The sequence below is a fragment of the Scardinius erythrophthalmus genome, assembly GCF_964197995.2.
Source record: "Scardinius erythrophthalmus genome assembly, chromosome: 5".
Lineage (NCBI taxonomy): Eukaryota > Metazoa > Chordata > Actinopteri > Cypriniformes > Leuciscidae > Scardinius > Scardinius erythrophthalmus.
In genome coordinates, this window is record NC_138225.1 from 6,316,509 (window position 1) to 6,341,321 (window position 24,813).

The 24,813-nt window shown below is 35.3% G+C and overlaps 2 protein-coding genes across 2 annotated transcripts; both read left to right on the top strand.

Annotated features, from left to right (window-relative positions):
• The first annotated feature begins 1,189 nt into the window (after positions 1-1,189).
• On the top strand, positions 1,190-15,374 carry lmbrd2a (LMBR1 domain containing 2a). The gene is made up of 18 exons (XM_081365078.1): positions 1,190-1,324; positions 2,232-2,499; positions 3,140-3,237; positions 3,381-3,479; positions 4,931-5,098; positions 5,195-5,405; positions 5,492-5,566; positions 5,952-6,065; positions 6,379-6,562; positions 8,472-8,653; positions 10,035-10,168; positions 10,265-10,370; positions 11,314-11,411; positions 11,510-11,613; positions 12,605-12,651; positions 12,760-12,868; positions 13,054-13,153; positions 14,476-15,374. The coding sequence occupies exons 2-18, from the start codon at positions 2,326-2,328 to the stop codon at positions 14,540-14,542; spliced, it is 2,070 nt and encodes a 689-aa protein (XP_081221204.1). The 5' UTR covers positions 1,190-1,324; positions 2,232-2,325; the 3' UTR covers positions 14,543-15,374.
• Positions 15,375-16,217: 843 nt separating this feature from the next.
• On the top strand, positions 16,218-21,362 carry fam111.2 (family with sequence similarity 111.2). Its single transcript, XM_081366305.1, has 6 exons — positions 16,218-16,375; positions 17,036-17,105; positions 17,244-17,306; positions 17,969-18,025; positions 18,266-18,331; positions 18,675-21,362. The coding sequence occupies exons 2-6, from the start codon at positions 17,043-17,045 to the stop codon at positions 20,463-20,465; spliced, it is 2,040 nt and encodes a 679-aa protein (XP_081222431.1). The 5' UTR covers positions 16,218-16,375; positions 17,036-17,042; the 3' UTR covers positions 20,466-21,362.
• The last annotated feature ends 3,451 nt before the right edge of the window (positions 21,363-24,813 follow it).

The window sequence follows — 24,813 nt, forward strand, 5'->3', positions numbered from 1 at the left end:
GGGCTTTCCTCAACATCTAGACCTTCATGTTACTACAAAGCAACGGAGAACAATGATCCAGAGGATTTCAATGCAGCAACGCTTTCTCTGATATCATCATATTCTGCTGATCTGCTCATTCACAAATAGGGCCTAAAAGTCGAAAAAAAGGTACAAAAGCTGTCACTGGGACAATGCCCTTCAAAGGGGTTCTTCTAATATGTACCATTTAGGTACTAATATGCACTTTTAGGAATAATATGTACACTTTTTGTACCAATATGTACCTTTGAGGGACTAATATGCACTCTTTAGGTACACAGGTGTACCTTTTGAAATGGTCTCGCCACAGTGACAGCTTTTGTACCTTTTTTTTCTGAGAGTGCATGAAAAGTTTGCACTTATTGGTTTATGTATTTATTGGCATCTGACAATCAACTCTATATGTAATTTCTTTGATTAATGGTGACATTTAATTTATTCTAACACTGTAATGGTTGTATATTCAATATAAACAGTATTATGAAATATAAATGAACTGAGGGACCTTTAATCTTGTGTTTATGTTGTTACTAAAACAAAAATTTACTACACAAAATTGTAAACAAAAAGAATTCAATAGGTTATAAACAGTAATATGAAATACAAATAAACTGAATGGCCTTTAATCACCATGTGAAGCTTATGTTACTATATACTTCACAGAATTTTTTATTTTTTTTACCAATGGGGCTAAATCAATGTAAACACAGCATAATAGGCCTGTATAAATTAACATAGGGACATTTAATCTTTAATTAAAACTAAAATTTACATCACAAAATTAGGTTGCACTTTATTTCAAGGTGTCACTGTTACAGTGTAATTATATAGTAACTATGTACTTACTATGGGGTTGGGGTAGGATTAGGATTTGTTTGAGGGTTAGTTGCATGTAATTATGCATAATTTACTGTTATTACTATGGTAAGTACACGTAACATATGTAACAAAGGATACTGTAAAATAAAGTGTTACCCAAAATTATTCATAAAATGTAATTTAATGTAAACACAAAATAAGAAATATAAAAAATTCGGAGGAATCTTTAAGTGCCCAGTGTTTTCATGTTGCTAAAATCTAAAACTTATTTTACAATATTGTATATAAACCTGTGGAAAAACTACATTTCCCACAATGCATCACGAGAACCGGAAGCGCATCACTGCTCAGTTACGTGACACGTCAAGAGGTTCTACTGTACACAAATATCACGGACAGCTTAATTTCTATCACGAGATGTGATCATTCACTCAACGGACCTTCACTCTTCCTTCAGATATCGTCCTCACAGTCTGGTTAACGCGTAAGTTTCTGTCCATGTCTTTCTAATGTTTTATTGACGGTCAGAGAATGAGTTTTAACGGAAAGTCCTCCGAGCTGTGACTGAACAGAAGCTTTTTGACTCTGTACTATTAATTACGCAATGATTGACGTGTCATGAAATACATTTAGCGACCGGTCATTTTAGGTATTCAACCTTAACGACATAAATTCAAACACGATATTACAACGGTAGTAAATTCAGTAGTTTAGCACCAGTTTTACTTGGGTTTCTGATACTTTCTATTTTTTTTCACCTTTATTTGATTTGCATTAGTGTTTTGTTAATAATTTAGTGTAAATATTGATTATTTAATTAAAAGAATTAAACGTCTTTGAATTATAATTTTTATTGTTTACATCATTTTAATAATGCATGTTTACTGTTAATCGATTTACCAGTAATACTTTTTTGTTCCATTGCTTAAATGTGTGTGTGTGTGTATATTATATATATATATATATATATATATATATATATATATATATATATATATATATATATATATATATATATATATATATATATAATTTAAGTAATGGAAACATTAAATGTACATTATAAAATGACAAATTAATTATTGATTATTATTGAATTATTGAAATTATTGATTTTTATTTTATAATTTTAATTAATTTCATATTTTAATTGAGCATATTTCACTCAAAGAAAACTCCTTTATTTGTGTAACTATGTATATATATATATACATTTTAAAATGCAATATATTTTTTTATACTTTTTATTTGGGGGTAAAAATATTTCCTGGGAATTTTAAATTTTCCTGGGAAAGATTCACCCTGTTTGTCATTGGCTTTGATTACAATGTTACTAATGTCAATATTAGATGTTCGCTATGAATCTTGATCAAGTTGCTCTATCCAAACAGTGCTTGTGTTGATGGCGAGTCTTGTGCCAGTCTGACGGGTTACATGTGAGAGAGAGAGAGAGAGAGAGAGAGAGAGCGAGAGAGATCAGTCGGGATGAGCGGCGTGGCGCTCGCGCTGGAGGTGGTGGTGGTGTTCTTCCTCGCGCTCTTCTTGCTGCACCGCTATGGAGACTTTCACAAGCAGCATCGGATGGTCCTGTTCGCCACCCTCCTCGCCTGGTTCCTGTGCTTCCTCATCGTCTTCATCCTCCCGCTGGACGTCAGCACGGTGAGACCTCCTGGAAGCAGTTACAGACCATACTACAGTCGTCAACATCTGAAGTGGATCAAAACCTGTCATCAAAGTTATACATGAATTACAACAATACCCGTTCTTGTCTTAGGACAACTTTGATGTACTTTTTTGATCCACTTCAAATGCTGACTACTGTAGTGAGAAGTGTTGTGGTTTAGTAGTTGGAAACTGAAAGGTTGCAGGTCCATAAACATAAGAAGTGTTCTCAGTATGGATAAAGTGTGAGCTAAATGCAGTCATGGGAAATTCAGAAATGTTATTAAAAAAAATGCTTTTTTGTGCAATCTTTATGAAATTATAGTTCAAATGATTATGCAATATAACTGGACATTTAATGGAAAATATAGAAAGTTATGTAAACTCTCTTTACAACTCTGTAAATGACAATTAGTTAGACTGATGTTTACATTTATAATTAAGGCATTTAACATATGCTGTTATCTAGAGCCATTTACAAAACATGCTTTATTGTATGCATGACTGACATGATCAACAGATGGCATACATGCATGAAAAACAGGACATTTCCTGCGGGGAAAAGAAGCACTAACAAAACACAAATAAAACCTAAATCTGTTGTATTCTCAACGCTTGTTTCCTTGTGCATCTGCAGACCATATATAACCAGTGTGAGATTGATAGTGTCCACCTGACGCCGAACAACATGCAACGTGATAATTCCTCCAACACTTCGGTATTTCCGACACAAAGGTAAAGAGTGCTTTGAGTGCTAGGAAGAAATAAAGCCTTGAAATGTGTTTGTTGTACAAATAGTGCTAAGACTTTTATGTTTAGTTAACACGCTGAATTTGGTTATACATTAACTTTATCCACATCGCTTCTCCTGATTATAGGGCCGCAAAGTCTTGCCATAAGCCTTGGAGTTACATCCCAGATGGGATTCTTCCCGTGTTTTGGAGGGTGGTGTACTGGACGTCACAGTTCCTGACATGGTGCGAGAGAAATTATGTCATTCCTGTGTTTCTTTACAATGAAGGTCAACAGTAGGGTTCTGGAAATAAACATCTTTTCAACACAGATCTACTATGAGATCTGATATTGTTGAATGTTTTTAGCTGTATTTTCACTCAATTAAAAAAATAAGTTTAACCCTCTGGTACTGTTCGGTCATCTTTGACCAAAAGAAAATGTTTTTTTTGTTTTTTCCCACACTTGTCACAAGTCACACTTGTTCGTGGTCAAAAACGACCGCATTAGAAATGAATGGGGAAGTGTTTGGTACTGCGCCCAAACTAAAACTTACTGAAAGCTATTTTTTTGCGATCTCAACCTCAAATTTGATTTAGATTTATGGTTTTGATTTTCTTACAGTTTTAGAGTAAAACATGTTTTGGAAAATATATATTAAATAAAAAAAAATTCTAATTGTATTTTTCATAAGAATAAATGTAAAATTGTATAACGTTTTTCAAGTTTATTTTTTTATAACTTTTTTCACTTCAGCAATAATCTGCCAAGTGTCTCCTTTAAAAAGAGTCCAAATTAAAGTATGTGCTCCAAAGCATTAAAGCTACACTGTGTAATTTTTAAGTTAACACTTTGTTCTTTCAAAAGGATATGTGTTTATTAATGTGTAATTACTTCTGCCAACTAATCAAGTATTCTCGTAAGCGTAGAATCTGCCGTTTAGAATACATACGAGCGAGTCGTTCGAATGGCGGCAGCCATGTTGCGCCTCCATCTTGAAACTACATTCGCCAAAGAGGGACATTCCTGGAAATTCAAGCGTTGCCTTTCACGTTTTTACACTCAGTGGCGCCGTGACGAATGCGAGAGGGAGATTACTCGCGACTGCCGGCAGGTTTGAAATAATACGGCCACCGTAGGAGTTAAAACGCCCTCGGAATGGGAGGGGCTAGAAAGTAATATTCAGTTGGTAGTCATATACAATTTCACCGCTAGATGGGAGAAAATCCTACACAGTGTAGCTTTAAAGATTTGTGACAGTTTAAGTTGGAAATTTAATTTTCAGATCCATGCTCAAAAAGTGAATAAATGGATAATAACCACTACATAAATATAATTTAGTACCGTAAAATCCCCTAAAAATACAAAATATTAAATAAAAAACATTATTGAAGTAAAATATAGTACAATCATTTCATTGAAAAAAAAAAAAAATTCTGTAATTTTTGACAGATACGTGAACAGCACCAGAAATGGACATTACATCAAATAAGCTCAGCAGTAAAATCCCACTCTTGAAGCATTGCAAATCATGCAGTCAAGTATTAAACTTAATATATGTAATACTTGTATATATTTAAATATTCTGCAATAAACATATATGTAAACATAAATTATAAATTCAGTGTCAGATTTTGCTCTTACAAAAGTATAAAGGATTTAAAAAAAATCTAACAACTTGTTCCCATGTGTGCAGGCTCTTGATTCCCTTCATGCAGTCGTATGCACGTTCAGGAGGTTTCTCCATCTCAGGGAAAATAAAAACAGCCCTGATAGAAAACGCCATTTATTATGGCACATACCTGCTTATCTTCTGCTCCCTGCTCATCTACGTCGCCGTCACTCCGAAGTGGCACCTCTCCTGGTTAGTGTTACGCCCTCTTCTTTCCCCTTCAGCCAATCACAATACTCCTTTCATTTGTTGAAAGCTAGCTGACATATTTAACCTATATTTGTGAAGGTCTGACCTGCGGACGATTGGCATTACCGCCGCCAACACCTGGGGGCTTTTCCTGCTGGTGTTGTTGCTGGGATACGGCCTGGTGGAAATCCCGCGCTCCTATTGGAGGGCATCGTGCCACGGACAGCTGCTGGCAAAGACGTACTTTAAAGCTGCGAAACTGATGACGGAAAAAGCAGATGCCGAAGAAAACCTGGAAGATGTTATGGAGGTGAGGGATTGTCATTTCTTTGATCAAAGTTCATGCATTGTCTTATCAAAAAATAAATGCACACTTAAATGTCCACTCTTTTGCAGGATGTCAGAACGGTTAATGAAACTATCAAATACAACCATCCTCTACGCAAATGCATTGACACTATTCTGAGAAAGGTAAGTTTCGTGTAATCTTCATCCTCCTGATTGTGCATATGTAAATATGTGGTGGTTCCCAAATGACAGACTATACATTATGCATGTGTGCACTAAACAAGTAGTGAATGAATTTTATATAGGTTATTTTATCATTCAACATCTGAGTCTGATGCCCCTCCCCCTCCGCTACTTAATTAAAGCTGTGACAATTGAGTGCATGATGTGTCCAACATTACACACTTAGTTTTTTCAGTTAATTAAGTGCTTCATAGGTATTTAAAGTGCACTTTGCCCTATTAAACTCTACTCACACTATTTATACTACAAAACATTATAGAATAGTGCACAAGTACGCAAATTGTGATGCACCTATGGAGTATTAATACCCTCACATCTTTCTCAGTGTCCTGTAGAATACCAGGAAAAGATGGGCAGAAACATGGACGATTATGAGGACTTTGATGACAAAGGAAACCCTTATCCTAGTAAAAATAGTTTAGTCAAACTACATAAAAAGGTAATAAAAACACTGCAGATATATTGAATATTAATATAAAGCAAATTCGCTGATGTTTATTATTTATAAACAATATAAATATTACTTACAATTTTAAAAAAATTCACTTTTAATATTTAAAATTTAATTTAATTTTAATATTAAATGCATTTAAAATTGTAAATTTAAGTTTTGTTCATTGTATTATTTAGAAGTATAATTATAAATGTAAATATTACATAAATATAAAATGAAATATTTTGTATTACATAAATGTATTTATATTCAAATATCATGATTGAGACTTCTGCATTGTATTGATATCTCCCGTCAGGTGATCTATGCTGTTCAGAGGCATAACCGCACACAAGTCCAGTGGCAGATTCTATTGGACGAGGCTTTTCACTTAGAGGACGTGGCCAAAAATGAGACGAGCTTGACCCACCAGTTCATTCACAGCTTCCCCTCTGCAGAACCGCCTGGATGGATCAGCAAGTACCTGTACACGCCCAGCGTGGGTGAGGAAACCTGTGAACACATTCTCTCTCTCTTTTGTAGTCGAAAATACCATTCTGCTCTTACTACAATAACACCTTTATGAGAGACAGAGATCTGCAATTCAACAGAGTAAAGGCTCATTCACAATGAGCACGCCAACAAACAAAACTTTAAAACAATGCATTCCTGACAAACAATGCAGCAGGACATGCTTTTGAGTCTCTCTTATGATTTTAAAAGTCCTCAGAAGGACTTCTGCGCTGTACTAGGTTTAGGAGATACTTTTAATGTTACAATGCTTTGTGAATTACTCTTAGATTAAAAATGTACCAGTCCTAAAATTAGGAGCGACATTTCCACATTAGGAATAACTTTTAGCCTTAAGATTTTTTTGTGAAGATGGTCTATAGCCCTATTCAGATGGGATTAACTTTACAAGGGTAGATGGAGTAATGTTATTTTACCACAGGACGTCTGTAATATTAATGGCCAATTCGCACGGGATAAGATATCTCAGTAAAACTAGCAGAAGTGGGAGAGTAACTCGATTTGCGCATCGCCGTCACCCTCCTGTTGTCATGTGCGTATTACGTTGCTTCCTGATATCACGTTTGCAAACACATAACCTATATTTATATATATAAAACAGTTAGGTCTGGTCGAACGATGTATTAAGTAACTTCAGATTGGATTGTGTCGGTAATAGACACTTACCTAACGCTAAAAGATGTTTCATGCCTCTAACAAGTTCTTTCGATCTTCTTTCTGATCAGAATGGTGTGTGGAAAACACCTGAGTTTTGCCACAGACTAGTCCCAGCGTCTAGAGCGCAACTGAATGCTTTTTCAAGCGTCTCCATACTTGAAAAACCGCGGAAAACTACTTTTAAACAGGAAATGACAAAATATTTATGTACATATTTAAAGCGGGTCTATTCAAAGGGATTAGTATTACCTGAGGTAATTTTTCCAGACCTTTCCAGGTAGAAGTCGCCGTAATCTTCACTGACATTGTCCGTAATGATTACTGAGATGGCATTCGGACGGACCTAAAATCACTGAGAAGCTCTGGTAATTATTACTTTACCCCACCTCTCCATGTTAAACTAGTCCCGTCCGAATAGGGCTTAAAATATACATCTTATTACCTTTATCACCGTTTAATTGATGCCTACAACTGTGTTTGCTCATCTGTTTCTTCAACGCACGCTTTACCTATGTGGTTTCTGCAGCTCGATATTTTAGGATTTTTCATAAAACAAGACTGTTCCACATACATTGCAATCTTGCTAAACTTGTTTTTGTGGAACAGTCTGGTTTTATGAAAAATCCTAAAATATAGAGCGTCAGAAACCACCCAGGTAAAGCTTGCGTTGATGAAACAGATGAGCGGATTTTTCGACTTCCTCAAAAACAAGTTTAGCAAGATTGCAATGTTTGTGGAACAGGTTTTTTTTGCCAAATGCCAATGGAAATATTAATAGTTTTCTTATCAAATGTCAATCCACTTTGAAAAGACTCTCTATAGTATGTATGTTTGGAATGGTTGGTTCATTTCAGCACACATATGACTATTGTCCACCTACCCGTGACCAGCACAAAGAGAAATTCTGGGTGTTGAAATGCGGTTGCTAAGTTGTTCTCAAAGGCTTGGACCCCTCCGTCAATGGAGGTCTATGGGACTTTTGCCTGTTTTGTAATCCAAGTATGATCGCTTACAGAACAGAACACCTTTCATCAACAAGCCGCACAATTTGAGATGTTATTCATGTCAGAGCGCACACATTGCACAGTAAAGTTTGATTTTTAGGGTTAAGGATTGGTTCAAATCGCTAACCTTTAGTAATGAATGCTATCATAAGCTATGATATTGAGTCAAAGGAGCAGTTTGTATAGGTAATAAACTCATGCATCTCTCTCTGTCTTGTAGAGTGGTACTGGGAGTGTGTTTTCCGGCGCTGGTGTTATCGCGTGCTGGCTGTGCTTTTATGCCTGTTCTCTGCAGCCGTGGTCTGGTCTGAATGCACCTTCTTCAGCACACAGCCCGTTCTGTCTCTCTTCGCTGTCTTCATCCAGCTCGCAGAGAGAGACTACAACTACGTTTACATAGAGGTGAGGAACACAAGCACAATTACACATCTGCATACAGCCAATCAGAAAGCTGCGTACTTCCGCCAACACGGCTGAGAAATGTGCAAAATTAACTTTTTGCCACATGCATGAAAACGTATTTTGCATTATTTTTATTACAAACATTTTTGAGACCAAGACTGTGATTATTTAGTTGTTCACTGTAAACAACCACTTCTTGGGGCTTATTGCTTTATTTTCTTTTATGTACGATTCCAAGTGTAAAAAAAAAAACATATTTGGTTTACACTAAGTGACTTGAACAAAACAGAATAAAATCATTAATCACAATTATTTGTATGACAATTAATCGTCAGCACAAAATTCATGATCGTGACAGGGAGGGCTGGGTATTGACACAAATTTCACAATTCGATTCAATTTTGATTCACAAGCTTGCAATTCAATTTGATTTCGAATCCGATTCGATTCAGTATTGATTATTTTGGATATCAGGTATAATACATGGCAAATTTTCTCAAGGAAAACAAATCTCTTAACTAATGCTGTAAATTAAGGGAGTCAGTTGTAGCATGCTAGGCTTCATTAGCCTACTATTTCGCGATGTAACTGGTATTATTAAGGTGGAAGAGAAGATCATGTGCTTCTCTTGAGCTGAGCTGCGCCAGAGCGATCTCACGCCACAGCGCCAAAACGGTATTTATGTTTTTGAATTTCGTAAGAAAATGGACGTAATTTGAAATCTGAGACTTTGTTTCATATCAAAAGTAACAAAGCACAAAGATTATTGCGATTTATTGGATGGGATGCGCGCTACAATGTTACATTCATTCATCAACTGAAAACAGGATGACTAATCGATTCTTGGGATTTAAGAAACGATATCGGTTCGTAAAAATGAGAATCGATTAAAATCGAGAAATCAATATTTTTTAGCCAGCCCTAGTGACAGGTCTACGTGGTGCTTTGCAGGTAATATTTTTTGGTACTGGTACTGACGTCAGAGGGTACCACAACTTCCAATAGGAAAATTCAACTGCAGTAGCCACTGTTCAACCTGAAGAGGGCAGCACTCAGACGTTTTTACACCATATTTTGTAAAATTAAAACACTTTAAACACAAATGTCCAAAAAATTACTTGAATAAATGAACAGCACTAATAAAGTCCCATTCTTACAGATCATTAACTAAAAAAAGTTGGTTTAGGGTTTAGTTACCCTTTAACATAATGCCGAAAACCTGAAGTCTCTAGGTGGTCTGGTTGAGGAGGAGATAGAAGTGCAAGATTGGTGCGCACAGACAGAACAGAAATCATGAGTTAACAATCGCAATTTTGTCCGTTGGAAAATTGCGCTAAAAAAACTACAACCTGTACATTGTTGTTTTGTGTGTGTCCTCTAGATGGCGTGTTTTGTCACCATATTCTTCTTGTGTTACTGCGTGTACTCCACTGTGTTCCGGATCCGAGTCTTTAACTACTATTACCTGGCCCCTCACCACCAGACGGACGCCTACAGCCTGCAGTTCAGCGGCATGTACGAAACACCACGTGACTGTTACAAAAACCATCTCGGGTTGTTTTGATCTGTTGCTGTATCAGTATTCAGCTTTTCATTCTGATTGATGTGCAGGTTGTTTTGTCGTTTGACGCCTCCGCTGTGTCTGAACTTTCTGGGTGTGATTCACATGGACTCCACCATCTCCCATCAGAAGAGACAGCAGACAGCGTACAATTCAGTGAGTCACACACCACTCTCACGCTAAAATACGATCACACATCTATATAACTAGCATGTAAGACTTTAATTGGCTAGATTATATTACTATAATAATAATAATAATGATATTTTCATTCTTTTATTCAAAGAATATCTTCATAAAATGATAGATTTATTTAAATGTATGCATGTAACAATACTTGGTAATAAACAACAATATTTACTTTATTTTAAGACATTTAAATTAAACTTTAATTTACTAAAAATGACCACTTCTATGAACACTTTTTATTGATGAATTGAATTTGAGTTGAGTTTTGAACTGGAATTTTCAAACCACTATTTTTACTACTGACTTTTAAGTCAGAGACACTATTAAAATATCTTTGTCTTATGAGTCTAAGGTCTATATGAAAACTAATTGGCATACATTACATAAAGCATATTAAAATCACAGCATTCATTTGCGATTAACTTGAGAATAATAATAATGAATATTGTTTTTCTCATGCATTTATATGCAGTCCCTGCAAGCAATTTATTGAAAAGACAAAAGATGAAGGAGCCATACTGCATTTTTTGCAAATAATCATATTTATGGTTATACACCATGTGTGATGACCATATGATTATTTGCTAAACATGCAATATGGTGACTTGTTAGCACATTTATTGATGTTGCAAACAAAAAACAGAATTTGTGTTTTTAATTGGAATTCTCAAATGACTATTTTTGCTACTGTGCTTTAAATTAGAGACACCGTTAAAATATCTTTGTCTAATTTGTCCATAGGAAAAATAATTGGCCATATAAAAAGCGTATTAAAATTACAGCATTAATGATGTTGCTTAATTTTATGTCATATTTTATATCATATACACTCAGTAAATCACCCAGCCGTATTGATAATTATGGCCACATCACTCCAAAATCTTTCTCTCTCTCTCTATGACTATGATAGATAATGGGATCCATGCAGGTCCTGTCATTCATCGCTAATGGATTTTATATTTATTATCCTATGCTCATCGTTTTGCTCTGCATTGCAACTTACTTCAGGTAAGATGTAACTCCAACAAATATTTAGCTTTGAAATATTACAGAGACTGTTGTTGTTGGAAGACTGTTAGCTCTTTGTTTTTCCTCGTTCATTCTAGTCTGGGCACACGCTGTCTGAATCTGCTGGGCTTCCAGCAGTTTATGGGTGAGAATGATCTGACCTCTGACCTGGTGGACGAGGGGAGAGAACTCATCCGGAGAGGTACAGTACAATAGACCAAATTCAAAACTGGTCCAAATCTATGTTAGTCCAAACCTCATTGATAACTGATAGAATAGTTTTAGCAGATATACACAAATTACATTTATTTTTATTTTTGTATTATTATTTGATGTAATCACAACAGTCAAAGAAGGACTGGATGATATTGCTAGATTCTATATATCAATATTTTATTCAAAGTATATTTTCAATCAGAATATAATTAATTACATTTTTTTCAGTCAATCAAAAATCAAATCTAACTTTTTCATCTGAATAGAATAAAAATGTTATGCTTTTAAAATGTACAGTCATAGACCTATTGCAATTAAAACGAATTATAATATATATATATATACACACACACACACTACCATTCAAAAGGTCAGTAAGATTTTTTTTTTTTTTTCAAAAAAGAAATTAATACGTTTATTTAGCAACGATGCATTAACTTGATCAAAAATGACAGTAAAGACATTAATAATGTTTATTTATTAAAAATTATATTTCAAATAAATGCTGTCTTTTTATATTTCAAATAAATTTCAAATAAATACTTTCTACTCATCACAGAATCCTTAAAAAAAAAAAATCACGGTTTACACAAAAATATTAACTAGAACAATTTCTGAATGATCATGTGACACTGAACACTGGATTAATGATGCTGAAAATTCCGCTTTGATCACAGGAAAAAATTGCGAGGAGTAAATATTAAAATAGAAAAGTTATTTTGAAAAGTAATAATATTTAAAAAAAATCTGTTTTTACTGTATTATTGAACGAATATGCAGCCTCTGTGAACATGAAACTTCTTTTCAAAACATTACAAATCTTGCCGACCACAAACTTTTGAACAATAGTCTATATAAAAACAAAATAACGATAATATATTTATATTTGTATATTATATCAAATATAGAAAAATTGTAAAATATAAAAAGTTATGTCATGTTATAATTTCATCGCTAAACGTTGCTATTGTTTTCAGAAAAAAGAAAACGTCAGAGAACAGAGGACGGCGAGACCAGACGGAGAGTGAGTTTGTTTCTGCCTAAACTGCCTCACATTTAATGATGAGGATAGATTACAGTACTGTAATACAGTACCTGTCTGAACCCCGTTCATCACGTCTCTGTCTGTCAGGAATGGAGGGAACGCTACAGTGATCAGAGGGAGAGATATGGCGGGAGGAGCAGAAGTGCGTACTCAGAGCTGAAGGAGACGGACGGCTCCAGCACAGACACTGGCAGAGGTGAGGACAGATTCACACTGTTAGTCTTACTGAAAATACTCTAGCTTTCAGTTCTTGGTCAGATGTGATGAAGAGCATTGTGTGTGTGTGTGTGTGTGTGTGTGTGTGTGTGTGTGTGTGTGTGTGTGTGTGTGTGTGTGTGTGTGTGTGTGTGTGTGTGTGTGTGTGTGTGTGTGTGTGTGCAGCTCAGTCTCGTAGAGATCGAAACGACAAGGCTGAATTACTACAAGACGTTGAACCGTTGGACTTCACTGGTGAAGAACAGCTGGAAACGGATAACAGGAGGTCTGTATTACTACATTATATCTCATACTTTCAGTCATGGAAACTATTTTTTTTTTTTATATCAAGAAAATATGATCATATAACACCGATTTTATCATCACTGCATTGTTTACCTATAAAGTCCCGTATTAATTACAAGGTATTGCTACTGACTTATAAAGCCGTAAACGGCTTAGCTCCAGTCTATTTAACCGATCTTCTATCGCCCTATAATCCATCGCGCTCTTTAAGATCACTAAATTCTAGGCTTTTGGTCATTCCTAGGATATCCAGATCCACCAAAAGAAGGGAGAGCATTTTTACATTTAGCTTTTAAAACTCTGGAATAGCCTTCCTGATACTGTGCGTTGCTCAGACTCGCTCTCCCAGTTTAAAACTAGATTAAAGACGCATCTCTTCAGCCAGGCATTCATATAATATTTTTAATCTTACAGTTCAAACTACAATCCGGTCTCTAGTTCATAAACGCCAGAGGAGAACTGGCCCCCGACTGAGCCTGGGTTCTCCCAAGGTTTTTTTTTCTCCATTAGGTCACTTGATGGAGTTTCAGCTCACCATTAGGTCACTTGATGGAGTTTTTTCGGTTCCTTGCCACTGTTGCCTTTGGCTTGCTCAGTTGGGGATATTTTGGGGATATTTAATTTAATTTTATCAATCAATAAATTCCACTTGAAACAAACCTTGTTGTAGTATTTTAATTTAATACTGTGAAGCTGCTTTGATACAATCTGTATTGTGAAAAGCGCTATACAAATATACTTGTCTTGACTTGACTTAATAGCATGAGCTTGAGAAAATTGTTTTTCTTATGCATTTTTATGCTGTCGCCCAGAACACTTTTTTTTAAAGACTAAATGTTATATTTAGTTATATATTTATGTTATATATTTAAGGATTATTGAATATTTATTTTGTTCATACAACACTTCTTACCTACGTAAAAGAGAAAGTAAATATATATATATATAGAGAGAGAGAGAGAGAGAGAGAGAAAATAAAAAAAAATATATATATACTTATGTTTAATATTAAATACAATAATTATTTAATATTAAATACATTAATTGTGTGATGATATTGTGTAAACGTTCAGGGATTTTGATTTGATTTACATTACTCACTGACGCTTTTACTGAAAGTAATTTGAAAATGATGAACATCACAGGCTATTTATCATAAGAGCCAATGGCATTTGCCGCACACAATGACACATTTCAAGTGTAAGATATAAAAATAAACTATTGGGACATTAGGCATTTTATAGGTTTTCATTGAAGAACATGTAGCTCTCGTTGTTAATGGATGTCATCATCTCTCTGTAGGTACACCGCTGGAGGACATTACCTCGCGACCTCTGCGTCTCGCAGCCGCATCTTTGATGACGTATGAGAACAAGGAGAACAATAAAGGGAAACTGTTTGCACTTTTTAATCTTCACACTCTTCCTGAAGTGTCCAGTGAGGGACTGCAGCTTTAACGCTTCTGTGTCTCTTTGTACTGAATGTGTTTTCTGTGTGTGTGTTTGTGTGTGTGTGTTGCTCTTACCTCCCATCGTCCCTTTACTTCCAGAAGAAGCCAAACTAGCAAACCCCAAATACTGTACACATGTGTAGTGCACTGAAGGTACAGCATCTTCACAGCAGTGACGGTTGGTGTTTATGCAGAGGAACATTATTATTATGTGGCTGAAAAAGGGAAGAAAAAGTGTCACGTTAGTTCTCTATAGAATCCTAATTTGAAGTTTATTTAAGGTTCATTACAATTTATATTCTGAACTTTCACCCTCAGGATGAGAACTTGTTTGACCAGTAAATCACCAACAGGAAACACTTCTGTCTTTTGTTTGAGGATTTTGATTAACTGTTCATTATTTAACAGATCACACTTTAAAGTTACAGAAGAAAATATGAAGAATATATGTCTCATTTTGGTTATTCAGCTCGTGTTTTGTACTGTAAACTTCAAATCTCTTTGATCAAAAAGTGAATGCATATAACATGAATGCTGTTTTACTTTTTCAATTATGTTCTATTTATTATAAATGTCTCTGAATTAATATTAAATTACTGCTCAGAGCTACTGAAATTTTGAAGGACAATTTGTGCTTTTTTTTCTTTTCTTTTTTTTTGGATGACACAAATCTGAATAGCAGCTGTTTTATTTTGTTTATTTTTTGTTGAATTTCCTCAATACCTCAAATAAATATTCCTGAGATTTTAATTACTTGTGTAATTGTGTATTACTGAATGAGAAAAAAAACATCTTGATGTTTTAATGCTGCTCAATGGCAGATTTGATTACTTTTTAAAGAACATTTAAAATGGCAATCTATGGTCTCATGATGCAGCTCACACCCACCATAATTCAGAGTTAGAGTAAAGGATAGAGTTTTTTTATGCCATTTCTGTTTTTGTGCTGTCTCTGACATTCTGACAAAATCTTAAGTGCTTTAAGTCATTCACACAACACTGTAGCAAAGTCCCTTTACCACCACATGGCTCTAAAATAATCAGATATGAAGCAATATATGGGTATTTATCTAATTTATTATTAGTCAACTATGAGTTTCTCTACAAGATATTCTATTATGAGCTGAACAAAACATAATTCATAAAATTAAAGTGAACTGTATTTATTTATTGCCATGCCAATGATTAACAGAAACATATTCTACATAAGTTTATATGTGAAGTATTTTGAGTTAAAAATAAATTAGCTCCAATTCTGCTGGATACCATATTTATAGGGGTACAAGGAAATTAAATAGTCAAATTAGCTAAATATAGCATTGGAAATAATTATAAAATAGAGACACCTCTTGGAAAAAATGAAGGTAAATTACTAATTAAAAGAAACTTCGACAAACACTGGCAAAATAATCAGGGTATAGATAAGGGTAGAGAATAAACAATATATAAAAAAATGTATTCAAATTAAAACCTTTATAAGTAGAAACAGAAGATTATTTCAACGTGAATCTGGTCTAGAGATCAATGAAGCCATGATTTTACCAAAGACTGTACAGTGTACATTTATTTTATCATTTACTCACTCCAGTATAATAGGTGGCGGTATGCAGCTTTTGCAATGGTCTGTAACCCGCCAGAAGACAGAAGAATTTTTAATATTTTGCGCGCGCTGCATCATGAGATCAGATTACACTTCCACATAAAGGAAAACAGACGACACGCACTTTCTCCTGCTTCATTTAACTCACATAAGGTAACTTTTTCAAACAAAATATCACTACATATAATTACTACAACTTTTAAAAATACATTCTAGCATGAATGATTTCGGTTATACTTTTAATGGTTTCACTTGCAATAAAACAAACAAATGCTGTAAAGGATCAAATGCGTTTGTCGTGACATGATTTTTTGGGGAAAACTTGCATTTTAGTGTATCTATGAACATTAAAGACTCTAAAGCGCGATGATACCAAAGGTGTTTGGATTAGTGGCCTTTCGTTCGTGAACAAAATAAAAACCGTGTCGAATCACTAGTCTCACGTGAGGCGCTTCGCTTTGGCGCCTTTTCCCGCTTTCACAGATTTGCTGGACGACGAACGTGTCCTCAATCAAATGCCTATTAAATACTGTGTACAATATAGGCTTTGATTTGCCTAATGTTTTAAAACTAGTGCAAATAGTAGGAACCAATACAAATGTGTTTTTTGTCACAATCTCCTTGTGTTTTATAATTCAGCAAATAATCCCGTTGTGTCAAAATATTGAAGACATTTTTCACACAACTGAATTGTAAGCTAATTTTTATTTACCAATTATGTAGACTGCACTATAAGTTACATACTTAAGTAATGTAGTATAATATATTTTTTATAAGATTTCTTTGAGAACTCATAATTTGTCCTCTTTACAGAAACACAATGAATCACCCTCAATCAACACCAGCGAAGAAAATGAAGAACAGCATTTTGAATTATTTTCCGGTGACATATATCTGATTAATAAATATTGACTTTCACATTTCTAAGCTTGGCTATTGCCATTCTCTATGGGGATCATATTGAAATGTTTAGCCTTAATTTTAAATGATTATGGTGAAGATTGTGGAATATCTATTTCAGAAAAAGCCGGCTGACAGCAACAGTGAAGCCAAAGGGGCGTCACAAACTGGTGAAAAGGTGCAGGTAAGCCCATGATATTTCAATAATAATGATTCAGATCTAAGAAACCAAGTTTTAGGTAATTGCTCATGTCTCAGCTAATGAAGATATCAAGGTTAAGTAAATAAGCAAGTGCAAAAGAACCATAGATTTCTCTTTTATTTTAAAATGTAAAAAAACTTTAATCATTTGTTCAGAGTCACTGAGTTGTCAAGCTCATAAAATAGCGCTATAAATGTAGTCTATATAGCTTGAGCATATTCCCAGACCTCTTGATCCTTTCACATGTGAGGAAGATGAACAGACCAAAAAATGCCGTTATTCAACTAAGTTTTTTACAGGATAAAGTTTTTTCCCCCACATTTTGTTTATGCATATATTCAAAGAATACAAATATCACATTTTGGTCAGTTCCTCACACTAAGCTACTCTATTGATATATAGAATCTATTAAACTAGAAAGTTTAATGAACTTTTTTCCCACTCTGAGACATCATATTTTTAAATTGTTCATGTTAAAGAAACTAACAATCTTACATACTTTGAGTGCACTTTTTATAAATTTTGTGTGGCAATATAAAATTCAATGTAATTTTGGTAATGTCTTGAATTGTATTAGATTCAAATGTGTTCGATTAATAAGAAGAAGATATGCTGTTTTAATGTTTCTTATGCCATTGTTCTAGAAAAGAATAAAGATTACGGGCAAGAAAAAAGGAAACGATGGCCGTGATCCTCTAAAGGTTTGTTGCATACTGACATATCTGTATCATTGGATGAGGATTATTTATGGGTCTCATGAAAAAGTGTGTAGAATTACTCTAGCTAAAGCATTTTGGAAAGACAAAGCTTCTTGATCGCTGCTTTAAAAAGCCATATCTTTAGAGTGACAATTTATTTCATTGCTTGTGATTTACAATATGATGGTAAACCTTCACTAGTGGACTCATATTAACTATACTGTTGTGTTGACATTCACTCAGGAAAGGAAGAATGATGTTTTCAAGAATAAAGTTAAAGAAGGTCCATCAAAAAGCCATATGCAGCAGGTTTGTGAATGTTAATGGTACTTGGTGCTTATCAATTCAAATGCCTTTACCTGTATTGCATTTCTTGTCCTTCAGATCGCCGTGTAATCAGTGGCTGATCTTCTACTTCATGAATAATACACCTAAATTAAAGAATTAAAAAATAAAAGTGCACATTATGAACATTGTGATCAGTGACTTGTGGATCCAAATTAAATCAAATTAAAATTAAATTTGTATGGATACTCGTCCTTTCTGTCTATTATTTGTATAAATCATAATGTTGCACAATATGGTCATTTTATGGAAATCCTTTATTTATGTTTAAATGCCTTTTGTATTCTTGTTCTTCTGAATTTAACAGCGTGACGAGGGGCAAAGCCACAGTTTCAATTTCCGCTACAAATCTAAGAAGCATGCAGTGGTGTGTGATACATCCAAGACTGTGCTTGATGCTCTTAATACAAACAAGATTTTCGAGGAGATTAAAAATGACAACATGGAGAAAGAAATCGTCATTAAGAGATCCAATGGAGAAGTTCCTAGAGCTGCTGTGAAGACCGATTTCCCCTGCTGTCTTATTGAAAAAGATGAGCTCTTAGACATAACCTTCATCAAAAATACTGGAAATGATACAATAAAAACAAAACCTGAAAAGCTTTCATTTTCCAATGAATCAGGAAAGTTTGTGATCTTTTACATTAAAACAAAAGGAGGGGATAAAGTGAAACGCTTAATGAAAAACAATGAGCTGATGAAGAAAGTTGAGGATGTCTGTGTGTACGCGTTCAAAGAAGACAGACTGAAGGATGCTCTTCGGCGTGACGGACGCTTCATCAATGTCATATTCAAGAAACAGTGTGCACTCCGTGAGTTTGGGAGCGAGACAATCAATGTAATGTCAAACACTGTAGAGCATCTTGATGGAAAGCATTTTGAGATCATTGTTATCAGTGATAAAAACGAGCCAGACAGCCAAGAAGACTTCTTGAGTGATGTCAGCCCTGAAATGAATGAAGCTTCAGCCGCTGATTTGAAAGAAAACGTTGATCCTAACCAGCATCCCGTCAACACTGAACAAGAAGAAACTCAAAAGAGAAACACAATGAAATCCACAAATACTTCAACTAATTTGTTTAAAATACTTCCAGACTCTGAAGAGATTCTGAGAATTCTGCGTTCTCAGTTTAAAGGTTTAATGGAGACGGTAAAGCAGCGAGAGAACCTTAAGAACAAGACTCAGGTCCAGAAGTTCTTCAGACAAGAATATGATAAAAGTGTTGAGATTTTCTCTGAGGTGTATAAAATAAAGCAGCTCATGAGACTCTCTGACTCGGTGTGTCAGATTCGAGTGGAGGGATCCGCCAGAGGAACCGGCTTCCTACTCTTTGGGCAATTTATTCTCACTAACGGACATGTTGTTAGGGAATTTCTCGAGTCTCCAGACAAGCTTTCTTCTACAAAGTCTTTAGAAGCTGCATTTGATTTTGAACGTCTGGACTCAAAGGTGAAGCTGGCGCGGGTCAAGAAACAGATTCCTGCTTACTGTTGCATTACAGACGCCAATAAGAGGCGTCATGACTTTGCTCTTCTTGAACTGGAAGCTGGTGATGAAATCACAGGTCGTCCTGAGTTGCTCAGTCGTTTTAGTCCTGGCCCCCCTCCTAGTCGCGGTGGGATCTGCATTGTGGGACATCCAGAAGGTGGGATTAAGAAAATGGACCCCTGCTTCATCATTGAGAAAGATAAAACACAAGAGGCTGCACATAAACACATATCTGATAATTTCGATTTAATTAATGTGATTACACAGAGGAGTTTTGAAGATAAATGGGACATTTATGAAAATCAGATTAATTATAATTCTTGTTTCTTTCATGGATCTTCTGGCTCTCCAGTTTTTGATGAAGACTGTTATCTGACTGGTGTGCACACTGGTGGATATGTGTACAAAGGAGAAAAAGGTAAAACTAGGAGCATTGTGGAATATGCCTATTCCATGCAGTCCATCCTGGAAATGATCAAAGCACAGGCAAGGATAAGAGGTTCACATGAGATCGTCAGTATCTTAGAAGCCTACAGCGATAAAAGCTATGAGTATGGAACTGCAGATCAAGAGAATCAGGACGACTGTGAGATGGAAGATTTTGATTGAAGCCGTCCACACATTTGTGCCGCCATTTCTTTGGGAAAACATGACATCAAGCTTTCAACTCTGAGAGATTCTTCACTGTCATTATATTGTTTCACATTTCATATAATTCTTAGCACCGATTGTGTGTTCAAAAGCAGAAGTTACACTTGGTTTCTCTTATTTTTTACAAGTGTAAAGTCATGTATCTCATCTGCAGGTGTTTGTGGGTCTGACTTGTGCGAAGAGAGCAGAACAGTAAACATTATGAATTTGGCAGAGACTAAAATTAGAGCTATTTGTTTCTTTACATTGTTATTCTTGTGTAATCATATATCCATACATACTCATTCCACTAATGCAACAATTCATTCACTCATATATCTTTATTTGCATTTTTCTTATATTTTTACTTATGTCTGTTGATATAGTGATTTTACATTGATTTATCTGAATGTTTTGTCTTTGTTGTAAGAGATCATGTTCAAGCTTTAACAGTAATCCTCTTTGAATCGCACAAATACACCAAATTAATTGATTTGACAATCACTGTAATAAGAGACAACAATACTCAATCAATAAAAAGCCCAGATCACGGTTCTCCATACCTGCTTGATGAATGTAGATGTCAGTTACAACAAATAAAACCATTTAATATAACAAATACAGCTTTAATGTTTATTCCACTTACATTCATTTTTCCATTAGTGTGATTCATGTGTTGGTTAAGGTTTTATTGTTGCTCATGTTGGCAAGCTTTTGGGATCTTCAGTTTGTTGGGTCTGAAAATTGTTTTGAATTTACTGTAATTAAGAAATAGGAAAACATTGAATCTTTATACATAATCTTGCTATTCAAACTCTGAATGAATTGTAAAACAAAACATTAATTTGTATTACAATACATTAAATAAAACATGAAAAGGCTTGATGTTTTCTGTCTTATGTTGATCTATTTCCCAGTAAAACATGAAGTTTTAGACATATTGAAAGTTAATTTAAAAAGTCAATTCATTCAACTTTGAGGAGTACACTTGCATTTAGATGACCTCCAGGTCTAGCAACTTGATTGGTTTTGCAGCATCTGGAGGTTTTTCCTGAAGACTATATTGAGCAGTTTAACTGCTCAGGACAAAAAGGGACTTGCTATCACTAAACATAAAAACAGTTTTTGATCATCCAGGGAACAACACAGTATTAAGAACCTCAGATACTTTGATCTCCTGAGATACGGACAATACAAACACATACTGTAACTTTCCCCAACACTGGTTATGTTATAGGCCAGGCTCAGTAGCCAGCATAGAAATATGTTAGCAATAGCAAAGTTATTTGTTTTAAACCTAGGCCGTTTCTCAATATGCGTTCTTGTCTGTACTTGTGGACTTGTGAAACGTCATCAGTCGCTGCCCAAGTACCGTCCCAATACACAAGTTTGCATTTTGGCAAGAACGGTTAAAAATCCCGGAAGTGTTCTTGACACTCCCATTTTACCGAGGATGCATCGGTTGGTAACTTGTGTGAACTTGACGGCAGAAATATCCCAGCATTCATTTCAGCATTCGAGGAACGAGAGGTCAATACAGCAAGTCGTTTTTCTACAATTTCGTACGCCATTTCATCACTAAATTCACTTCTGAGAACATTTGATGCGAGAAATCAACTGTGTAGATTTCAAATATTGGCATTTTTCGAAAATGCGCTCAAACGTTTTCGGAAGTGAGAATCTCCAACGTAGGTAGCTTTATTGCTATGAATATACATTACATAGTGTACAGTTGTAGAGTAATCCCTTGAGCTAAGGGGTAGGCTTGGGCGATAAAGCCTGGCTGTTACCGTCAATTATTCTCGTTATGTTTGGGCACTGCAGACGGCGTCTGTGGGGGGGTGTTATTGCGCAATACCAGCAAGAACACATCGTCTCAAACTGTCAGCGGCGTTCTGTGTGCTCGTCACCTTGTGAGTTCATTCTTCCAAGAACAACTAGCAAGAGCGTTCTCCCCAAGAACTCAAGTCCGTTCTTTGCATTCTTGGTTTTGAGAAACACCCCTAGTGTTCATTTACCAAATGTTACCAGACAACCACAATATACTTCTTGTGACAGGTTTTTTTTTTTTTTTTTTTTTTTTTTACAAATAAGTACACTATGGAAGCTTGTTTCCGCCACTGAATAAAACATTTTAAAAGATAATTGCGACTTTTTATCTCACAATTGCGAGTTTACATCTAGCAATTCTGACTTTATTTCTCAGAATTGCGAGATATAAAAGTCAGAATTGCGTGAAATAAAGTCAGAATTCTGAGATATAAAGTCAGAATTCTGAGATATAAAGTCAGAATTGCGAGATATAAAGTCGCAATTGCGTCTTATAAAGTCAGAATTCTGACTTTTTTTCTCGCAATTGCGACTTTATATCACGCAATTCTGACTTTATATCTCAGAATTCTGACTTTATATCTCGCAATTCTGACATCTTTTCTCAGAATTGTGAGATATAAAGTCCAATTCTAAGGGGGGAAAAAAGACAGACTTTTTTTTTTTTTTTACCTTAAAATAGTTTATATCTCACAATTCTGACTTTATAACACGCAATTGCGACTTTATATCATGCAATTCTGACTTTATATCTCCCAATTGCGTGATATAAAGTCAGAATTCTGAGATATAAAGTCAGAATTGCGTGATATAAAGTCGCAATTGCGAGAAAAAAAGTCAGAATTCTGACTTTATAACACGCAATTGTGACTTTATTTCACGCAATTCTGACTTTATATCTCGCAATTCTGACTTTAAAACACGCAATTGCGACTTTATTTCACGGAATTCTGACTTTATATCTCGCAATTCTGAGAAATAAAGTCAGAATTGCGAGTTTACATCTCGCAATTCTGACTTTATTTCTCAGAATTGTGAGATAAAAAGTCGCAATTATCTTTTATTTTTTTTATTTTGTGGCGGAAACAAGCTTCCATAGTACACAGATAAGTCTGTATACAGTATAAATGTTGAGATGTGTCACGAACGCCAGTGAAGAATCCTCTGTCGGCCACCGGAGGTCTCACTCTCCTGAATATTAGCGTTGGCTTTGAACTACATTTCCCAAGAAGCCACATACTGGGACTGATTACTGCACACCTGATCTTCATCACCAGACTATTTAAACCCTGCCTGTTCATGCACAATTTGCGAAGTCTTGTTTGCACCAGCTGCATTTCTGAGCATTATCTTGTTATTGTATCTTCTGCCTGTGTTTGGACCCTGCCTTGGATTACCGTTTACGACTCTTCTCTGCCTGCCCTTGATCTCCATTTTGCCTGGACTCTCACTTCTGTTGTTAGCTGCCTGCCTTGAACTTTTTCCAGTTTTGACCACGTTTGTTTTTTCTGTCTCTGATATTGTTGTTCGCCCTGGTATTTTGACCCACGCCTGGCATGGCATCGGATGGCATCCTGCTCCCAAAAGGTGTAAACTCTGAATGCAAATTCCCATTTTTAGCAAATGTTTCCATGTGAAAGAAGTTTCTGTCTCGGTCTGAGTACTTAAAGGAATGCAACGAGATGCTCAGCGCGATTCTATAACTCAGATCAGCCCATAATGTTGAAGGTCCTCAAAGACTTCAGCATTATGTATTTTTCTAAATGTCGGGTTTACATATTTTACTCTATCTATGAGCATTTGATTTTATTGTATTGATTATCTTTGAACTGATTATATAATTGGCATGATACATTTACCTGACATTGTTACATTTAAATTTATTCTAAATTACTCTGAAATTATTTTCTCAAGTAGATTAAGTGAAGTCTATGTTTCCACAAATCTGCGTCCAGGGTTAAGGACATACTAGATCCCAGTTTAGATGGAGTAGAGGCACATCTGGTGGGATTCTAGATTCCTGGCTAACTGCTTGATTTTAACTAAGTTATATGCAGTTGCAAATAGGGGGCTAGATAAAAATACTATTAAAGTAATAGCAAGCATTGAAGCGGCATTATCTTAATGTACTAGCCATAACCTCTGGTTATTGTTTGGGCTTTAACTAAGTTCAGAAAGGACCACTCTGGCAAGTTACTTGAGTTTATTAAACACAATTTATCTTTGGCGGGGGGGGTTCCTTATAGGGGTTCTTGCTCCATGATTAATGGCATACATAGCTTAAGCGTGTAGGGTTGAGTGAGCTAAGGCAACTTAGCATGTTGCCGGTACCTGAAAAGATTTGAGCAACAGCACGTTGCCAACAATACCGAAGAGCTTTAGGCAACAAGCATGTTGCCCTTACCCAGATGACCTAATGAAGTATGTTGCCGATACCCGTAGCAACAAGCATGTTGTCAATACCCGAAATGTTTAAGTGGTAAATGTGCATGACATG